General features: G+C 47.9%; 1 protein-coding gene across 1 annotated transcript in view; it reads right to left on the bottom strand.

The window, feature by feature from the left end:
* Nucleotides 1-21,907, bottom strand: part of Arhgap17 (Rho GTPase activating protein 17) — an 83,773-nt gene that overhangs the window by 29,076 nt on the left and 32,790 nt on the right. Inside the window, 9 exon segments of the mRNA XM_047533030.1 lie at nucleotides 2,246-2,327; nucleotides 2,483-2,551; nucleotides 6,658-6,719; nucleotides 6,722-6,768; nucleotides 10,184-10,260; nucleotides 10,488-10,599; nucleotides 12,477-12,550; nucleotides 17,645-17,749; nucleotides 21,653-21,692. Coding sequence (XP_047388986.1) covers nucleotides 2,246-2,327; nucleotides 2,483-2,551; nucleotides 6,658-6,719; nucleotides 6,722-6,768; nucleotides 10,184-10,260; nucleotides 10,488-10,599; nucleotides 12,477-12,550; nucleotides 17,645-17,749; nucleotides 21,653-21,692 — 668 coding nt within the window.

Genomic DNA, 21,907 nt, shown 5'->3' with positions numbered 1-21,907 from the left:
AGGCCCCATTGGAGGAGCAGAAGCTTAAGATAGGGGGAGCGGATTGCGAGGGAGAGGAGGGCAAGCGGGGAGAGAAAGAGGAAGCCAGGAGCAGGGACCACTCAGCAAAGGCTGACTTCTGGGTGGGAACAGAGGTGAGAATCGCAGAAAATCAAGGCACAAGAAGAAGGACATTTTAACAAGGAAGAGATGCGCAGGACACGTCAGTGCCGGCATCTGCCAAGGGTCCTTTGGCAATTGTAATTTTTTTAATAGCACATGGGCTAAAATCAAACAGTCTCCCAGAGAAAGGAAGGAGACCAAGATTAATTGGGTGCAGTGTCAGGACATGCAGGTCCCCGTACCCATCAGAGGGCTGATGGTGACATTGGGGTCCCCAGGGGCATGGGACATTGGGGTCAAGTTACAAGATTTTCCTACAGTAAGAACGCTGAGTCTTTCTGAAGACAGAGAAGACAAGGAAGGAGGAGACAGGACCAGGTGAGAGCAGGTTCGAGGACAGGCGGAGGGGACAGGCTGAACTGCCGTGCTGAAGGGTGGCCTCGGAGGACGGCCACGTGGCTCTCCCTGCCACGCCTCCCACCTGCCAGCCGCCCTCGATCCTTCCGAAGCTCTCCCTGCCCCGCGTTTCTGATTCTCCAGGGAAACCCAGAAGGGGGCTATCAGAGGAACCCGTCTTCTCTTCCCAATCAGACTCCGGCACTCGGAGGCTGGAGCGATGGAGTCTACTATTCCGCCCCATGAAGGGCCAAACCCCAGTGGGTATCTCAAAAACACGTTCTTGGTGTCCTGAGCTTGCCCAGCAAGAATCTGTCCCTTAGAGGCCTGGATGTTTGCTGCAGTGACTCAGTACCACCATCCACAAACTGGGAAATGAGATCACTTAAGGAAACGAGGCTCATTTAAGGAAACGAGGGCAGCTTCTCCCATGAACAGCCGAGTAAGCAGACACACTGAACCTGAGATTGCTGAAGACCTGCCTCTCAAGATCAGAATCTTCTAATGCCAATACCTAAAAACATTTGGGCTCCAAGCCAGAACATGGTACAACCTCCTCAAGTTCAGGAGAAACAACACAGATTCCTTAAGGCTGCCAGTGTGCACACCCACAGAGCACCCGCACCCTTGCACAATCACGTGGTCACCACACTCAGCACCTGGCCTGACCCCCTTTCAGCTCCAAATTGATGATTCTGTGTCAGGTCTATACCACAAGCAAAACAGCCCTCTGTATACGTGGGTTCTGCATCTGCAGGTATGACCAACTACAGATTGAAAATAACGGGGGACACAACCTTGCTCTGAATGAAACATGTACAGACTTCATTTTCTTGCCATTATTCCTAAATAATATAGTGTGACAACTATTTTTTCAATGTTTACATTGTACTATGTATTACAAGTAATTCAGAGATGTAGATAGGTTACATGCAAATACTACACCACTTCACTTCAGGGATTTGCATCTCTGCAGGGAGTCCTGATAAAGGATGACTGCTAAGTACTAGATCCAAAGAGGACAGAGCATTTCTGCCTCAATAACTTTTGTTCATGTCTACTGCAAACACTCGGATGGTAAATAAGAAAGGTAGAGTCAAAAGCTTTAGGGAGAAAGAATAAACGCTTAAACTGCCCAACCTAACACCACGCATCAGGGGAAAGCTCAAATCATGCATGACTTGGGCATGTAATCTGTCACATGCTTGAATAATATGGCAAATTAATGCTGATGTGAACAAGAGCCTTGAGAAAAGACAGACAGGGTGTCAAGAGAGCGGTCGGGGTCTTGTGACTCACCACTCTCAGTGAGTGACCAATGAGGTAGCATCGAAGAGCAGCTTGTAAAATTCTCTCTTGGAAAGTATGAAATCAACTTTCCCTAGAAGGGATGATCATTGGGTCACAGGGCCAGAACTAAGCCCAACAGAACAAATGACTGATTTGGAAAAGCATAAATAGATGCTAGCATTTTTCAAGCCCACAGAAGACAGGAAAACATACGCACTCCCCAAAGGGTCAGTTTTATCTTCAACTGAAGGTTTCAGAAGAATAGCAAATGTTCATTAGTATGTTAATTTGGGTTTGGAAGAAATTAGAGAATGCAGCAATAAAGATGAAATTATGCCGGGAAATAGTACCCCCCTAGGCAGAGAGGCTTTATCCAAAGGAAAGGCATGCAAAGGAGTCAGGGCGAAGAAGAGAGGCAGAGGCGGGAGGAGGCATCGCCGCACGCAGGTTACGTTACCTTGATGGGCTCGCATTTCGGGAAGGGCCTTTTCTAAGACTGCTAATGCTTTTCTATGGTAATCTGCTTGGGCTTCTAATAACTGAGAACAGACCCACATTCAAAAACAAAAGTAATGTTAGCGTTGGATGGACACACACAATGGCTGAGCAAACAAAAAACAAACTCTTTTGCAAAAAAGCTAAGATGATTCAATTTTTACAACATGTGGATACTTGGTCAGCAGGAGGTGCTTACCGTAACAAAGAATTTGCCAAACTCCCCCTCTTTGGCCATGAAGTTGTACATGTCTGCTGCAAGTTGATCCTGGGTGAGAGAAGAGAAGATCTGTCACTGAAAAGAAGTGAAAGAAAATGGGACCTGAGGAGAGTCTTTGCGAGTCTTAGACCAAAAGGTAATGAAGAGAGGCACAGGCTGATGTCTGTCAACTGACTAAGTGTACAAGCACACATGGGGTTGGGGGGACAAGAAGACGGGAATGGACTGTGGTGCAGAGAGCTCTAGGCTGTTAGGGAGCAAAAGCACAGAGCACTGCTCAGGGCACACTACCATCCAGGGAAAAGGAGGGAAAAGGAGGAGAAAGTCCGGTGCTGTGTGCACACCTCTCTCCTAGCAATTTGGGAGGCTGAGGCAGGAGGATCACAAGTTCAGGGCCAGCCTCAGCAAATAAGTGAGGCCTTAAGCAACTTATCGAGACCCAGTCTCAAAATAAAACATAAAAGGGACTGGTTAAGTGCCCCTGGGCTAATTCCCAGTATTGCTCCCCACCCCAAAAAAGGGGAGAATAAGTATATCTTTATTGCCATATGCAGATACGTCTGGAAGGTCAGGCACAGTGGTGTGACCCAGTAATTCCAGCTATTTGGGAGGCTGGAGCAAGAGGAGCAAGTTTGAGGCAGCCTGAGCAACTTAGTGAGACACTGTCTCAAAATAAGTCTAGGGATGGCCAGGCGTGGTGGCACATGCCTGTAATCCCACTGGTTCAGGAGGCTGAGGCAGGAAGATCACGAGTTCAAAGCCAGTCTCAGCAACGGGGAGGTGCTAAGCAATTCAATGAGACCCTGTGTCTAAATAAACAAAACAGGGCTGTGGATATGGCTTGATGGTCCAGTGCCCCTGAGTTTAATTTCCAGTACCAATAAAAAAAAAGTCTAGAGATGTAGCTCAGTGGTAGAGCACTTGCCCAGAATTCATAAGACGGGAAGTTAATCCCCAGTATTGAAAAACAACAACAACAACAAAACCTGGAATAAAAAACAAAATATTAGAAAGAGCAATTTTCTGTTAGATGGAGGAGAAAGGTGGAAGAAAGACTTCACTCCTCACTGTATGCTACTTTATACTTTTCAGTAATTGAACTAATGTAAATGAATTACTTATGTAAAAATGAAATTTATTAAAAAGTGACAGATTATGCAATTGGATATACATTTCTAATCTTACATGTGTATATACACATATGTATAGGAATTCTACAAACACATACAAAAACATACATTAGGAAAAAATATATACATATAACATGCTTGTTCTAAATTTTAAAAAATGTACTATCTTCTATTTTTTAAATCAAGGCACACAAATTAATGTGAAGATCCCTTCATTTATGATAAACCTGGAAATGCCAGTTGAACGTAACATCCTTTTAGAAGGAAAAGCAAGCAAGTACATTTTCTGAGCCCACTGCATAACCCCTTCCCCCACAAAAAAGAGACAGAGGGAAGGGGGAAAAAAAAAAAAGAAGAAGAAGAAACAAAAAGTCAGAATGCTCAGCTTGAATGGAAGTTGGAAATGATCTGGGTGGATCTGTGCCACCAAGGTGGCCAAGGTGTGTGAACCTGGCTGTCACATGGGGTCAGCAACAAGAGGCCTGAGGCATGGTGAGGCAAGGAAACAGTGCAGACACATCACACGAAGATAAGGTTCCTGAAGAACCACCCTCCACAGAAGGGAGGTCAAAACAAATTACTCATCAGCACATGGAAGTCTTAGGGAAGTGTTAAGGGTTTTGCATTGGACTCTGAATCTAGGAAAGAAAAACAAAGTCCATGAAATTTAAAAAACATACCTGCTTTTATGAGGACTTAAAGTTTGAGTTTACTGTATTTATGGCCCAGGAAATTCCAAACTGAAAAAGTTGGATTAAAGGGCTGGGGAGATAGCTCAGTTGGTAGAGCGCTTGCCTTGCAAGCACGAGGCCCTGGGTTCGCGATCCCCAATACCACAAAAAAAAAAAAAAAAAAAAAAAAGAAAAAAAGTGGGATTTAAAATGGATCTGAGCGAATGGTTAACATAAAAAAATAGATCTGAGCTGGGCTCAGTAGTGCACGCCTATGATTCTAGCAACTTGGGAGGCTGAGGCAAGAGGACTATGGGTTTAAGGCCAGCTTCAGCAACTTAGCAAGGCCCTAAGCAACTTAGTGAGAATGTGTCTCAAAAAAATTAAAGGGCTGAGGCAGGGCTCAGTGGTGAAGCACCCCTAGGTTCAATTTTTAAAAAAAAAGTAATAAGTACTCTAGGACACTCCTTCTCAACCCTAGGAGTCCCACGGATGAAGCCCCTCTTAAAATGAGCTCACAATACAAATACACAAGAAAGCAATCCACCAGAAACAAACTCCCACCACTTTCAAGAACAACTTAGAAAATGGAAAAGTGAAATTAACATAAACTATTAAAATAAGATTTGAAAAAGATTAAAACAATATTCCATACTTAACATTAAGCAAATCAGACATAGCTAAAGAGAGAATGAAAGAGAACCTAGACCTAAGGAAATTGCACAGAAGGTAGCACAAAAAAAAAAAAAAAAAAAAAAAATATTTTTGTAAGTTTTTGCCACATGAAATGCTGACAAGTCATGTTGTCAAAGTTGAGGGGGAAAAAAAATAGCCCATGATGCACCTGTCAGACTCCTCAAACCTCCAGCCAAATGTGTGTGCAATAAGCATCCCATAGGCAGGCTGCAGGGTAGACCAGGTGTGAAAAAGAGTGCTGGGAAATGGCACTGGCCAAGCGAGTGGATGCGTGTTCTTTTGAACAGCAACAGCCACTGTGACACTAATTTATTAGAAGTGTTTATTTGAGAGATCAGTTTTCAATTCTACCCACGACATTATTTTAAACAGCTTATCACAGTTAATGGATCAAGATTTACTATCCTTTTTTTTTTTTTCTTTTTTCCTACTGGGGATTGAACCCAGGGACACTTTACCACTGAGCTACATCCCCATCCCTTTTTGTTTTCTATTTTGAGACAGAGTCTCACTAAATTGCTTAGGGCCTAAGTGGCTGAGCTGTCTTTGAACTTGCCATTCTCCTGTCTCAGCCTCCCTAGCCACTGGGATTACAGGCGTGCATCTTCACACCCGCAAAATTTACTATCTTGAAGAGAGAATTATACATGACCTGAATAAACTAAAATATAACAGCCCTAACTCTATCTATCCATTTTTTTGGAAAATGATGAATAAGAGTAGGAAAAGTCTATGTCGATCCTTAGATTCACTAAAGACCAGTTTTTTATCATTTTGAATAGCATTTGGAATAAACATTCATCTACATTGATAGATGAATAGAAAATGAGATCACTTAACCATCTAATTAATCTGGAACTTAATTTGTTTTTTAAATTTAAAATATTTTTTGGTATTTTTTGGTACTGAGATTGAATTCAGGAGTGCTTTACTACTGAGCTACACCCCCAGTCCTTTTTAATTTTGAAACAGGTTCTAGTTGCTGAGGCTGGCCTTGAACCTGAGATCCTCCTGCCTCAGTTTTCTACATCACTGGGATTACAAGTATGCTCCACTGCATTTGGCTGTATCTTATAACATCTGTTCTAGAAGACCTGTGTGATTTTACTGATATATTTTTTTTTGGGGGGGTGCTGGGGATCGAACACAGGGCCTTGTGCTTGGAAGGCAAGCACTCTACCAACTGAGCTATCTCCCCAGCCCCTTTACTGATATATTTTTATACCTATTGTGCACTGTTTTAATTATTGTAACTTTATAGAATGTCTTGCAATGGTTTTCTCTTTCTTTTAAAACTGCATTATTTTAAATAAGCTTAGTCAAGTTTTTAAAAATACCCCACTTGAAGACTTTTAAATGTTTTATTTTGATTAAAAAGTAGTGTAGTCGGGCTGGGGAGATAGCTCAGTTGGTAGAGTGCTTGGCTCGCAAGCACAAGGCCCTGGGTTCAATCCCAGCACCGCAAAAAAAAAAAAAAAAAAAAAAGTAGTGTAGTCTTGGAAAACAAATAAGAAAACTGCTTTTAATATCATTCAGAGAATTCTGATAGGAGTTATATAAAATGCTAAATAAATAATTTGCAATATTTGACTTTTATTCATCATTTGTAAAAAACAAGACTGACACATGTATTACATTCATCAGGGAATTCTTGTACCTTGCACTGTTCTACTTTATTTCCAGCTTCATCCATTTCTTCCTTTAGGGTATCTATTTTGATGGAAGCCCCTGAAAGTTAGTTCCTGAAGATTTGTGAGCTTGGTTCCACCTGCAAAACAAAGGATAGCCAGTCTCTGAGAACTAGTTATACATACCAACCTTATGGAGTCAGGCCCTAAGGAGACAGAACCTTCCCCAAAACTGATTGTACCTGGGATGGAATCAGTACCCAGGACAGCTGCTTCTCTTGAGTTTATCCTCTAAGAAAAGAAGCAGGCAAAAATAGACATTAGCTTCCCCCTTGCCAGGATTCCCCCAGTGCTAGGGTAGCAGTCTGCTTTGAGCATAACCAGACACATCTGCTCTCACAAACCCCCGTTCTGGAAAGCCACCTGTGGATCCCCTTTCCTGCAGTGCCCAGTTGTGGAATCCTTGCTACAGGGTACCTCTTGCTCTCCTGCTTTGATCTGGAATGTTCCCTGCGCCCCTGGGAACCAAATCCTATTCTTTTTTTTTTTTTTTTGCGGTGCTGGGGATTGAACCCAGGGCCTTATGCTTGCAAGGCAAGCATTCTACCAACTGAGCTATATCCCCAGCCCCCAAATCCTATTCTTGAGGACTCTTTATGATGCATTCTCCTACCATCTTGACCAGGGATTATTTTTAGTTCTGGTAAAAGCCAGAACTTCAATAATACAGTTACGAGAGCATTAGAAACACGTACAGTTACAGCAGCAGGAGAGGTGAAGGAAAATAATCAAAGACCATGGTTTCGGTTTTCAAACGTGCTTTGACCTCTGTGTGTGAATATGTCTGTTGCTGTGTAAAGTTCTAACACTGCAAATCTGATCGCAGATGAGATATAGATGCAGCATGAAAATCTACATTAGCAACTACTTAAACTTCCAAACTGTTGCATTGCCCCCAGAACAACTTGTGTGCACTTCACGCTCCTGATGTGACATAGCAAAACGATTCAGCGAGTCAGCCGAGGCAACACTGTGATGCTGTGGTGAGGCTGTTTCAGGAGCATGTGGCCTTCAGAGTCTGCTGTGCCCAAGTCTGAATAGTGGCTCCAACTGAACAACCTGTGACCTAGTGACCTAGCCTCTCTCTGCCTCGGTCGCCTCAGGAGATGAGGAACACTGTCTGCTGTGTAGAACTGTCGTGAGGAGCAAAGGAGAATCAAACACAGGTGTGTGCACAACGGGTTCCTGCTCACCATTAGGGCTTATCATTTTCCTACAGGGAAAGGTAAGTAAGAGTAAAGGAGAAACATTCAACTATTTCCGTTTCTCCAACACCTACTTTAGATAATAGAGTAAATAAAACCCCATGAACACAAAATCAAGAATCAGCGTTGAGGGCTGGGGTTGTAGCTCAGTGGCAGAGCACTTGCCTAGCATGTGGGGCACTGGGCTCAATCCTCAGCACCACATAAAAATAAATAAATAAATAAAGTTATAAAAAATCCACATTGAAATCCTCTCTGGGATACACATACTTGAGATGTATAATTCCCGACAGACAGAACATCTATAATATCGCTCAAGCAACCCCAGTGTGGAAGCATTGTTTAATCATGCCTTATTTAATTACCCCTAGAACATTCTTCCTTCTCTTGAGCAAAAGGCACCACACTGTGGGCCTGTCACACAGAATTCTTTTTTTTTTTTTTTTTTAATTCTTTTACATGTCTGTTCTTTATTCAAAGTCAATTATACTTCATGAATGGCCCACAGTTTCCACTTTTTTTCAAGATCATTCTCAAATTTTCATTAGGTAATACTTAATAGGCATTAGAAATGATGAAAAATATCTACATTTTTGGTTAAAAATGTTAACATTAAGGAAAAGTTAAAAAAAATCATGCATCACACAGAATTCTAATCACACACATACCCGTGACAAGCAGACATGCTGTCAGAATCCTACTCTGCCATCTATTCTAGGGCATGAAGCAAGTCAGTGAAGTTTGCAAGTCCCTCCCTTGTCTGTAAAACAGGCCTCTTCTCAGAAGCAGGGGATGTCACACTGGCCCCAAGCCCTGCTTCTTCCCCAGCTTGCACGGAGGGACCTCTGCATTTAGTGTTCAGCACAAGGTCTGCACAACTGATTGTTGAAAACGAAGAAGAGCAAATGACAGGACTGGCAGGAGCATGGGGCCAACACACGGGAGCCTGGCACGTGGCAAGTGCCCGTAAGTGACCTCTTGGTTGACAACTGCACTGTGATCGTTTCCATCCTACGGGAATGCCCACATGGCCCTCCTGTCATTTCAGTGATGCTTACACCACAACATACCTGAACAACTGATTTGTACATTTAGGGTCCAGGACTGCTTTTTCCCAAGAAAACCAGTGGATTTTAAACCAGCGATGCATCTAGTGCTCAGTGGCTTCTAAGACACAAAGGAGCGCAGTCCTCAGAGCCACTTGGCTCTGCAGCCAAAGCCTCTGTCTCAGAGGCACTCCAATGGCAGCAGATCCCCACGTCCCTGCCCAGCAAAAATGACCACATCTCCTTCAAAGAACTGCAAGGAGGACGGAAAGACCTGACAAAGCAGGGGTCGGCACAGTCACCTGCTGTTACATGCTCATTCACTTATGCACTGTCCATGGCTGGCTGGCTGGATGGATGGATGGCTGATTGACTGATCATTTGTTTATTTTTGCAGTACTGGGGATTGATTGATTGATTGATTGACTGATTGATTTTTGCAGTGCTGGGGACAGAACCCAGGGCCTCCTGCAAGTGCTCCACACTGAGCTCCACCCACCCCAGCCCATGGCTGCTTTTATGCTGCAACAGCAGGTACAGGGTTACAAGGACATCTGGGTTGCACAAAGAACATTTACTGCCTGCCCCATACGGAAGAAGTTTGTCAGCCAGTGTGACGAAGTTTGAGAAAGGCCTCATCTGTCGGTGGTTGTTTCCCTCTTCCAGTTCTCATATGCCCAAGGAGAGTGCACGTCAATCACTGCCACAAACTCCATCATGCACAGACACAGCGGCCGTCCTGCCGAGGACACCTCAGGCTCCATCACAGACGTCAACGCACGGGTCACAGCCCTATGGACTTGGTTACTTGGGGTCACAGGAGTTCCTCTCCCCTGAGGGCCACATGATCATGAAGGGTAAATCTAGGTACGTGGGGTTTGTGACTTGGCGGGACCCCGGGAGCTGTTTTGTACACTCCACAATTCCAAGAGCCATGCTCTTAGAACAGCAGCACCTCCCTCCTGCTAAACACATTTACTCAGCTTTGCTCAGCTTTTCTGTTTCCTCTCCCTGCTGGCTCACCAAGGACAGGATGCTCTAACAACACCCCGTGCCAGACTTGGGAGAATGAGACCTGAAGGAGGGTGGGCAGGCTGCGACCAGGGCTGCAGATCTGGTTGTGAACTTGTGACAAACCCACCTTGTCCTATCAGTATCCTCACTCCTGTCCATGGTGGGGTGGGGTTCTGGGGAGGTGACATAATAGTATTGCATCAGTGGCTACCTTGACGACTTTACCTTACCTGGCTCTGACCGAGTCCCAGTCCAACACCAATTTAGCCAGCTGTTTTCTCTGTTTCTGGATGTTGGGAATCTCCACCTAGAGGGAAGAACACATCAAATGGGTGCACTTTGGGGTTTTAGTTTATTTACAGATGTTTTCCTCCTAGGTAAAAGGTTTTGCAGTCTCAGTTTACTCCCTTATTTCCAAAAAGAGGCGAATGTTAAAGCGCTGATCACTGTTCACACTGCAGGGACAGGGGCGCGCTCACCCGTCCCCCGGGCCTCCACCAGTCGTCGTTCTGCGTCCACAGTGCCAGCACCCACCTCTGCTATGGCATAGAGAGGATCCACAATCTCTTTCTCAACAAAGACTTCGTGCTGAGAGAGCTCCAGAGCCAGCTGATTCTCCGCATCTCCGCATGTCTCCAGCATCTTCCTTTAGAGACAAGACAGCCAACAAGAAGCCAGCACTAGTTAAACCAGATTCAGGGTTGCCACGTGGCCACTGCTCTGCTCGCCATGTGATGGGGTCAGAGCAGAGAGGCTGCCCGAGAGCCTTTAAAATAGTATACATTCCTAAAATGTGTGTCCACAGATTTGTGCTTTAAAATGAAGGTGCTTATCTCGGGTGTGGACCCTGTACTAGGGACTGAGGATGACATCACAACTCAAGAACTAAGTCCTCACGTCAGTGAAATCAAGTGTTCTCAAGACATCCTGGAAATCGTGTAAAGCTGACATAAAGGGCATGACACACTGCTTTCTGCCTGCTGTGAGTGTAGCCTCGGCTGTTTCCTCCAGAATGAATGCACAGGCTGGTTCTGCTGGGTGAGATGAGGGGGCTGGTCAGTGCAGAAGGGCCTGTCATGAACCTCACATTTACTCTGTTCTGTGAACGCATGGCTGGTGTCACACCAAGTGCACATGCAAAGGATGCAACTCCACTGTTGCTGTTCCCTTCTCTCCTTTGGCGTTCGCCCTGCCCCTCCAGCTCCCTGTGGGTTCTTTTGGCACCAGAAAGTGTGCAGCGTGGTGCAAGATGGCCATGGTGTCGTGTTAAGCTTCTCATATTTGAATATAGGCTTTGCTATTTCGCTGTGTGGTCTCAGGCCATTTTCTTACCCTCTCTGTTGGCCAATGTTCACATCTGTAAAATGGCAGTATTAATGTCACTCACCTCCCAGGTCATTTTGGGGATTAAAGGAGCTATTACTTGGGAACACTCAGCACAGGGCTGGCACTCTGGTGTGAGGAGAGTAGCCACAGGGCAAGGGAGCACAAACATGGAGACACATTCAGGCCCGAGGAGCAGGGGTGAGGACAGGTGGGCACCACCACCCTCTCAGGGCCGGTGCTCTCAGTTGTGAATGTGCAGAGGGACAAGAGAAGGCGCAGGGCAGCAGAAACAGCAAGGTTTCTAGAAAGCCAAGGCCCGAGCCCAGTGGGAGCAGGCCCTGCTCTAGCAGAGCTGCACAACTGTCGACCTGTATTTAAACAGCACATGCTGACTGTCACCTGAGGGAGCAGATGGAGGGGGGCTGCCGGGCTCAGGAGAGCCGCGGGCTCAGCGCGCAGCTGTGGGGACAACGATCAACTGCACATTTCACAAGAGCTAGTAGACAGGGTTTAAATGTTCCCCAAACAAAGAAATGACATGTGTTTGAGGTGACAGATACGATCATTACACATTGTACATGTACTGAAATGCCACACTGTACCCCATAAATAGGCATAATTATGTGTCTGCTAAAAATAAAAAAGTATTTTGAAAAAAAAAAAAAAGAAGAAGAAGATAAGCCAGGCATAAAATTTTAAGATAAAACAACCACCACAGAATAAGAAAATCCATTATTTGGAGACAACCACCACTGTTAGCGGTGACCACCCTTAAAGGAAGCAACTCTCCAGCACTGAAAGGGACTGGGCGGAGTTTACGCTGACACCAGTTCTTCATGCCCAGGTCTGGGGGGACAGACGCTGAACCCTCATCAGTTACTTTTTTTTTGCAGTGCTGCGGAACCCAGGGCCTCACTCCGGCTGGGCAGGCCCTCTACCGCTGAGTACACCCTCAGCCCTTGATCAGCTACTTTTGCTAGTGGTTCCACCACTCCAGCCTGATGCCCAGGAAAAGATTCTCCGGCAACCTGGAGGCTCAGACCCACTTCCTCCTGCAGGGCGGAAGCCTTCTCCTGACGGATGAGCCGCACCATCGTGCTCACGGCCCCCCTGGGCCACAGGAGGTGCCTGCACACCACCAGCCCACGCTCCTCCCCAACCCGAATGCCCCTGGTCTCTGAAGCAGCCGACTCTTACCCCAGGAGAGAGTCTTCCAGCTGAGCGGACGCTTCTTGCATGTTCTGAGCAAGAGCTGTCAGAGGGAGTTTTTTCTGGAAGAAAGAAAACAGCATGTTTTTTCATTATTGTTTGATGACCCCGCTTAATGATCTGCTTCAGTCACCGTCCATTGCTCTCTCCCTCCAGGCACACTGCATGAGTAAGAGGCAGCGGGCTCCGGCTCTGGTCTCAGAGACCTTGGTCGTGTCTTGTCATCTCTATGTTAAGTTAGGGGCCATCTGTAAACCAAAGCAGATACTCCACATCAAGCACCAGGTGCATCGGGAGCACTTGTGAACACTGGAACATTAGCTGCTATCACTCCTGTGGTTCCATTACTATCACTAGTTAACCAAGGGCATGTAGGTGAGTAGCTGTCATCCGAAATGCCTGGGAAGAAAACTGTTTCAGGTTCTGGAATACTTGTGTAGACTTTACTGGTTGAACATCCCTGATCCAAAAATCCAACATCTAAAATGCTCCAAAATCTGCAACTTCAGATTTCAATTCAGAGCATTTGAATTTCAGGTTTTGGACCGGGGATGTTCAGTCTGTACTATGCTCCACACCCGGCCTTACTCTTCCAATGCTCATCTCTAGTAAAGCAATAAGGTGCTCAATTTCAAAAATTTGTGCTAAAACATCTTAAACTGGGTCTTAATTTGGCTATAATCCTAAAATTTTGTGATAGTTAAATATCTAAAAGCAATTCAGCTAAATATTCAAAACAAAGTTTTGGAAACGTTTTTAAGCACAAAGTCAATCAGTTTCCTATGGGGTTTGTTTTCTTAGCCAAACAATGACAAGAACACCTGACCTCTATAATGAAAGAACTCAAACACCTGGAGGGGTCAAGCAGCCGGGCCAGGACCTCCATGCCCATGGCCTGAGCCCAGTTCCCTGTCTTCACCGCTGCTGGTGGCTTAGCTCAGAACACGGCAGGAGGGGCCTAGAAAGCAGTGGGTGGTCATGCTGCCACACCACTGCCTGCTAACAGAAGATGCACAGCCCCTCAGTCACTTTGCCTTCCCAGCAGACAGGGCACTCGTGCCAAAGACACAGGGTCCACTGGCAAGTCACCTGACTTCTCTGCCTGGGAAGGACGCCCTCTAATACACCTGCACACACACCAGCTGGTGCCACAGAGGGTACCCCTGGAAGGCTGGCCAAGGAACTGCTATGCTGGTGGCTCTGGAGGGGAGCACAGGGTGCCTGGGGACAGGTGGCAGACACTTTGTCTTATGTTCTTTTGTATATGCTGCAATCTATTATGCAACTGCACAACCTATTTGAACCTGTATATTGAAATTTAAGAGTAAATAACAATAAACGTATCTAACTATCTCCCCGCCCTCCAATCTTTTCTGGTGAAAAATAAACAGTGGGCTCCTTCTGCCCTATGAGGAGACTCTTGGCTCCTCAGTCTTGGACTGGAAAGAAATGAGAATGATAGAGGACAATTCCTACGTTCTGGTTATGCTGTTTTTCAGAAGGAGGTCAACTGTAAGATAAATGCAATAATCAAAAGGAATACACTTTTTCCACTCTGGAACTCCAGTTCTGTGGGAGTCTTTCATTGATCAAGATGCCAGTCTGGGCACAGCCTTGTGCTTCCATGCCCTGGCCCCAAACCACAGTCCTGCTTCCTGGTGAAGGTAAGTGAGGAGACTCTGCTGGACACTGCTCATCAGGGAAGGTGTGTCTACCAACACTCAACTCCACACAAGGCTGCAGGCTTCCCAGGGGTGAACGGCCATCGCCAGGGAAGAATTTAAAAGCTGTGAAGTCTTAATTCGTAAAATGTATGAAAACTACACATAACAGAAAAGATTCTAAGGGAAAGCGGGGTGGGAGTAGGAAAGATAGTGGAATGAATTGGACATAACTTCCCTACATTCATGTATGAACACTCCACATCATGACACAAGAACAAGATCCTAATTAGAATAAGTCATACTCCATGTAGGTATAATATGTCAAAATACACTCTACTGTCATGTATACCTAAAAAGAACAAAAAGGGAGGTGAGGGAAGGAAAGAGGAAGGGAGGGAAAAGGAAGGAAGGCAGGCAGGAAGGAAGTTAATTCTAGGTCTCCTATGACCCACAACATAAGCTGGACGTGTCGATGGAGGCTGGGGCTGAGAAGGCCACCAGCTCCGTCTCTTTTCCCTCCATTCCGAACTCTTCACATACACGGGAGCTTCTGGGAGACCCTCCCAGTTTTCTAGAGACGGCATGACTTTCTTCTAGTGTGATCTCTGTGGTCACCATCCTCTCCCACCGTTGTCATGGTGACGCATCCTCTCTCCACTCCGAGCCCTGACTGTGGAGGGCTTATGGAGGGAAGCACCTTGTCCTGCTTCCTGGAAGATGCCCATCACCACCAGTAATCCCTTCACAGCTCGGGCAGCACCTCCTGCAGGAAGCCTGCTGGACTGCCTCTCCCCCTCTGGGGCCCATTCTTGGCCCCCCAGAACACCCTGTGCATATCTTAATTAACTCATTGCTTCAGAATTACCCGCTTGCACGTGTCTCCCCCACCAGGCCACGGACACTTACACGCCACTCCTCTCTCTAGAACTCATACGTGGTAGGTAGTTGATAAATACTGTGCTGTTTTTAATGAACATATGTGACAGCTGGGCAGCAACTCAAGCAGACAACAGGAACAACAGAACACAGACTGTGAAGGACGGTGACACCTTTGGGGACTACAGTGAACTGCAGTGGGCATGAGAGGAAGTGGGACAAAGAAGCTGATAAGGCAAAACGGGATCCCATTACAAAGGCCTAAGATGGGATCCCATTACAAAGGCCTAAGACGTGCTGCAGAGCTGGGATGCGTCCCACGTGATGGGAACCAAGCACCGAGGGGCACTGCCCATGAGGAAACACTTTACCAGGCACCGGAGAACATTTAGCATCTGGATTCCCAGCCTCCAAAGCCAGCAGCGGGGCTGGGGAGATAGCTCAGCTGGTAGAGTGCTTGCCTCACAAGCGCAAGGCCCTGAGTTCCATCCCCAGTACCGCAAAAAAAAAAAAAAAAAAAACAAAAAAACAAATGCCAGCAGCGTTCCCCAGTCCCTAGGGCAAGGCACAATGACTCTACACATTTCCAAATATACCCAGGGCTGAAATTCTGCTCCCTGGAAGAGTCAACAAGCTAAAATTTGCTTTTAGGCAGGAGAATGACAGGTTTGATTCGTATACCAGGCAACTGACACTGCAATCAGAGACAGTTGACAGACTGGAAAGGAAGGACAGTAAGGCAGGAAAGGAGGCTCAGGAATGACTGCAACAGCCCAGGCAGAGGTCCCTCGGGTCTTGAATTAAGGCAGGGGCCGTGGGGCGGAGGTGAGGAATCTGAAAGGGGTTCCCACGGAGATCACAGGGCTTGAGAACCAGGCAGTGATGGAGGGTGGAGGATCGCGTAAAGGGGACATAGGGTCGCCCCAGTTCCCTGCTTGCATGACAGTATAGACAGAGCTCCAGGGCCTCAACTCAGGACAAAGAACTGGTTGTATGTGCTGATAGAGCCTAGGGCTGGAACTCTTTTGCCTGTTTGAAAATGGTTTACAACAGTAAACACACCACTTAGAACCCGCAAGAACAGGGTGGCCAGAGAATGTGACTTGAAGAGCGTGGAGAAGCACAGAACCCGAGAAGACCTCTGTGAACGGCAGCTGCTGAGGCAGGAGAACGAGCAGCGGCAGGCTGAGGGTGCATCGGGCCTGGCTCAGGGCAGCAAGCACTCCTGGACCGTAGGCAGGTGCACACGTCCACTCCTGACAGACACACTGCACAGTCCTAGCCGTTGTGGATGGGAGGGATAACCCTGGGGTCAAAGTGCCTACAATTATCTAGGAAATACAAAAGACAGGTGCAGGTATCTGCATGCCACGTCCTCCTTCTGAGAAATCTGGTGACAAACAACACACGGTGCATCCCAGCTTCCCAGTATGCACTGTCACTTGACCGCACCATGTCCAGGCGCCGCTCGATCTGACAGGGCAGAAACAGAGAGGGTTTGCAGGGTCCGAGAGCAGATCCTCTCCTCCCCGTGTGCTGTCTGCAGGCAGGCAGGAAAAGCCTCCAAGGCTGACCTCTTAGCCTTGGGTCTAGTAGGAACGGCTCCCACTCACGCCGCCATTGGCGTTTTGGGCTGGGTAACTATGGGTTGGCACAGGGTGACACAGCACCTAAGACGGTGCATGCTCGTCAGCCAGGAGCCTGCTCACAGAGACAGAGCTGCTAGGTGGACACATGCTGCTGGGTCTACTGGTGGCCCCAGGGACCTGAAAGCTCTGAACACGTGCACGTGTCAGTGGACACAGGACGGCTCTCCCAGGGGCCCCCTTCCTCTCTAGGACAGCACCTGATTCTCCTTAGGGATTTTCTCAGCCTCAGTAAAGCCAGTGAGCTGGAGGTAGACACAGCCCAGGCTCCAGGGCTGGGCCCGACCAGCGTCAGTCGACCCGCCTTGCCAGCTGGTTGACATGCCTACAGTAACTAGGGCTTGTGGCCTGACAGATTAGGGAAATGGCAAGGAACTTCCATGTGGCAATGGCGTGGGAAAAGACGATGTCTTATGCCACCAAGAGAACTACTGGAAGAGCTTCTCGCACAGGAAGCCAGAAGCCTGGAGGCTGCTGGTGCCAATGTGCAATCGCCAGGGTGCGAGTCTTGGGATAAAACAGACGTGAAGAAGCCGGGAGAAGCGGTGAAGTGAGGTTTTGGTTGGATTACTGAAATGCAAGGAAAGTCCTACCTCAAGCCCATCCCAGTCCCTGGACTTCTCCGCTAGCAGGTCAATGAATGACCACCTTTCTAAGTCAATTTAAGAACACTTTCAGATTTTTGCCATCGAATGATTCCCAACTGACATGTCCATTCTCTTACTGATGGCAAATGGTTCAAGTCCTTAAAGGCGCTTGCAGGAGATTCAGGGGGAGCTGGGCACTCGGCCTGGTGATGTCCTAAGCAAGAAAACAATGCTGCGGTCAGGGAGTATCACAGCATAAAGGGCGACAGAGGCATCGATCCAAAGCCAACCTGCCAATGCTGCTTGGAAAAACCAGCCAGTTCAGGAGGTGACAAGCCCCAGAAAGACAAGAAGGGTGTCTGTGGGTCACGTCTGATACTCACGTGTCTTCTCTCAGCATCAGTGCCATGCTGGCCCTGGAAGCACGCCATGAGCCGCTTGTGCGAATGGTGGCACGTGGACCGCACCATGTCCAGGCGCCGCTCGATCTGACAGGGCAGAAACAGAGAGAGTTTGCAGGGTCGGAGAGCAGATCCTCTCCTCCCCGTTGCTATCTGCAGGCAGGCAGGAAAAGCCTCCGCGGCTGACCTCTTAGCCTTGGGTCTAGTAGGAACGGCTCCCACTCACCCCGCCATTGGCGTTTTGGGTTGGGTAACTATGGGTTGGTGGGAGCCACCCTGTGCGTTGGCAGCACACTGGCCTCTGCCCGTCGGACACCAGTTGTGACTCCAGATGTTGTGGAGTATCTCCAGGAGGGTGAGACCACCTGTCAAGAACACTGAGCTTCAAAGGCCTCTGCCTGCAGGTTAAGGGGACAGTCCCGGCTAAGCCTTACTGTCAGGACGAGGGTGGCTGTCAGTTCAGCCTCTATGCACCAGCAAAGCCCTGAATGCAACCACCAGAAGAGCAAATGACCAGTCCAGGCCCAGACCAGCGGCCAAGAGGGAAGAGCTGTCACAGGACAACCAGAAGCTCTCTCCAGCACGTGGCAACGGAGAATTCCACGTGCAGGACGTCAGACTGAAAACCAAAATCAACGTTCCATCATTTAAACTCATGTTCAATGCTCGGAAAATTATTTCTCATTGGGTTTGGGGTGGGGTCTATTTTTTTGTGGGGAGGGGCGGGTGCTGGGGATTGAACCCAGGGCCTTGGGCACGCAAGGCAAGCCCTCTACCAACTGAGCTAGATCCCCACCTCTGTTTTTTTTTTTTTTTTTTTTTTTTTTTTTTTTAATGAATCTCTAAAGCAGAAGAGATGGCCAGCAATAAGAAACAGTGGCTTGGGGACCCACACATTGAGAAGCTTCCCAAAATACTACTGCTCGGAGATGGCTGTTTATGGCAAGAGAGCTGCTTCTGACAGGAAGGAATGCCAGAAATGTGCGCTCCAATGACTCACCAAGGAGCACGGGCCCTTGGGGATGCTTTCTATTTTAAAGAAAAACCAGCAAATTCAAAGCAGAATACATCTTGACTCCCCCACAACATCTCACCCCATGAGATATTTTATGCCTCTTTCTCAAAGGTCCCCAAGACACCAGCAGCTTTTCTTCAGATCCAAGCCCCAATCACTAAGACCCAAATCTCACAATGACTATCCCTGATTTAATTTTGATTTCGATTTCCTCTAGAATGCAAACTCCGAGAAGACAGGAGCCCCGCCTGCTTCGTTCACTGACCCACCAGCGAGGGCCTGTGCGCTGTCTGTCACGGGGTCAGAGGCGTTCGCTCAGCGTTCGTGGACAGACAGGAGGCAGGCCCGCTGAGGCCCCGCGCCAGGTAGGAACATAAGTAGTTCTGGTGTCTCCCGCCAGGGACTCCCAGGCTCCTGGGCGACTTCACACACACAAAGCAGAAGGCAGCCCTTAACCACGCCTGTCATCCCAGCTACTGCAGAGGCTGAGGCAGGACTGCAGATTCACGGCCGGCCTGGGTAACTTAGCCAGACTCGGTCTCCAGATTAAACAGATTTAACAGGGCTGCAATCTGGCATGTAGCTCAGCGTAGAGGATTCCTGGGTTCAATCCCCAAAACAAAACAACAGGAAAAAAAAAATGAAAGTGTGAATGATTCTAACAGAGATCTAAGAAAGAAGTAGAAAGGCAAAGGACAGACAGAGCGGTATCTGGCCACAGACGCAAGCCAGCAACACCCATCTCTGCGGTGGTGTGGTGGCAAGAAAAAGTCACACTGCAGGGTCCATCGTCAGCACTTTCCACGCTGAACTCTGACCCTTTCTAACAACCCTGCCAAGACCCTGGTTGTAGGGGCGAGGAAACTGAGGCACAAGCCAGTCAGAAGCAGACCTGGGAGCCAAGCTCAGAGCTCACGCCTGCTGGCACTTCCTACTCTATTCTCCACCGTTAAAAGCAGCAGAAACCGGGCAGGGAGACCTCGGTGGCAATGGTGGCAAAGGTGGACTCAGAACCTGTGCAATGAGCTCGGGAGTTTCTAGAGACCAGCAACCCTTTCAGACTCCAGGGGATGTCTGCGCAAAGGGACAAGGATGAGGACTGTGCCAACATGCAAGTTCTCTGCCTCATCTCAGGACCCCAGGGCTAAGTGAGTTGATGTTTATTACCGATGTGGGATGTGAAGAGAAAAGATAAACGTGAAAACCTACTCTGGATAACACTTAAATGGCCCAAATGGTATTTCTGAAAGTCTGAAAATTAATTTAAAACATGAAAAAAAATCAACAAAGAAATAATGAGTATGATTCTTTAGAAGTTTTTACAAAATTCTATCCTGTGATTAAAAAAAAAAATAGAACTGGGCTAAGCTGGGTGCAGCAATGCACGCCTGCACCCCAACAGCTCAGGAGGCTGAGGCAAGAGGATCACAAGTCCCAGGCCGGCCTGGGCAACTTAGCAAGACCTTGCCTTCCAACAAAAAGGGCTGGGGACGCAGTCCAGGGACAGAGCACAGGTCAGCATGTGCAAGGCCCTGGGTTCAATACTCAGCACCAAGAAACAAACAGAAAATCAAATGGCCCTCTGTTTCGAGGGTTCTGCATCCACTGATTTAACCAACCACGCATCAAAAACGTTTGAAAGCCAGGTGGGGTGGCACATGCCTGTAATTCCGGCAGCTGGGAAGTAGAGGTTGGAGGATCATGAGTTTAAAGCCAGCCTCAGCTCCATAGCGAGGCCCTACGCAACTCGTGAGACCCCATTTCCAAATAAAATACAAAACAGGGCTGGGGATGTGGCTCAGTGGTTAAGTGTCCCTGGTTCAATCCCCAGTACCAAAAAAAAAAAAAAAAAAAAAAAAAGGGAGAGAGGGAGAGAGAGAGAGAGAAATTGCATCTGTACATAACATCCGCACTTTATTTTCCTGTCCATATTCCCTAAACAATACAACTATTTACACAGGACTTACACTTATGAGGTATCATATGAAATCCTGAGATGACCTCACATATACAGGGATGTGTGTACAAACTAGGACATTTATGTACAGGGTAAGCGCAAATTTTGAACGCACTGGGGATCCTGGAAACAACCTGCCTGTGGACGCCGAGGAACAACGGTGTTCGGCCTGAAGATGGCTGTCATCATTCAGAAGGTTCTGGCCTGTGTGGTGGCAGCTGTGCCAGCTCCTCCTCTACACAGGAAGGCACAGAGGCAGGGGAGCGGACTTGGGCCTTCAGGAACCCTCCCGAGTGGGCTGCTCCAGGGTGCGGGGGAGGCTGGACGGCCTGCCCTCCCCGCTGCTCTGCGGTGGCGTGAGTGGCAGAGGTGTGACGAGGGAGGCCCAGGGTCTGCCAGGAGACGCTCCCACCCCAGCGTCAGGGAACCGTTGACAGGTGGGGTGGGGCAGCCCTGGCCAGAGTCCCCTGGCAGGAAAGGAGGGAAGAGGGTCTGGGTCGCGAGCTGAGGTCTCGGGCTCCTGGGTAGATCTGGGCACCGTCACTGAAAGCATAAGGTCCTGAGGAACCGGCCAGCCTGGAGCTGGGGAGCAACAGTGAGAGAGGAGGGGAGAGCAGAAAGCTCCAGCCGGAGCCTGTGGGGCCCGGGCCTCAGCGGGCGGGGCCTGTCCCCCCAAGGCCTCCGACAGCCGCAGATCGGAGCCTCAGCCCATCAGCGCCTGGCACCTGAATGCAGGGCGAGCCCGCCGAACTCCACGACCTGACCCGGGTTTCAGATCCCCTTTGCACACCGCACCACTGCACCGCTGCTCTTTCCTGCTCAGAGACACGCCAACTCCCTTGCTCTATTCCACTTTGGAAAAAACCCCACAAGCTTCAATTCTCACTGATAGTTCTGGTTTGCTTGTTTTTGTCTTTGGCCGGGCTGAGGACCAAACCCACGGCCTCGTGCTCTCTACCACTGACTTTTTTTATAGTGACTTTAAACAGGTTATTTTAAGAAAACTTTACTTTGTTACCTGTAACAGATCTTCACTGAGGACTTCTGTTTTCTCGGCTCTGTGGGAAAAAATTAAAAATTCAGAATTAGAAACCCAGGGAAGAAAAGTGACTCATGAAACTTAAAAATCATTAGCCTCCAGTTTAAAGTGAAAGAGGCAGAAATGAATGCTGGGGGGACGGGGGTGGGGGGCTTCCGCTGGTGTTGACATCAGAGGGTGACTTTAGCAAAACCAAAGAAAACAAACAAACATTCACAGAGGAGACCAATGGTG

Source organism: Sciurus carolinensis, chromosome 18, assembly GCF_902686445.1.
Source record: "Sciurus carolinensis chromosome 18, mSciCar1.2, whole genome shotgun sequence".
NCBI lineage: Eukaryota > Metazoa > Chordata > Mammalia > Rodentia > Sciuridae > Sciurus > Sciurus carolinensis.
The sequence above is the reverse complement of the archived record's forward strand: the minus strand, read 5'-3'. Positions and strand labels throughout refer to the sequence as shown.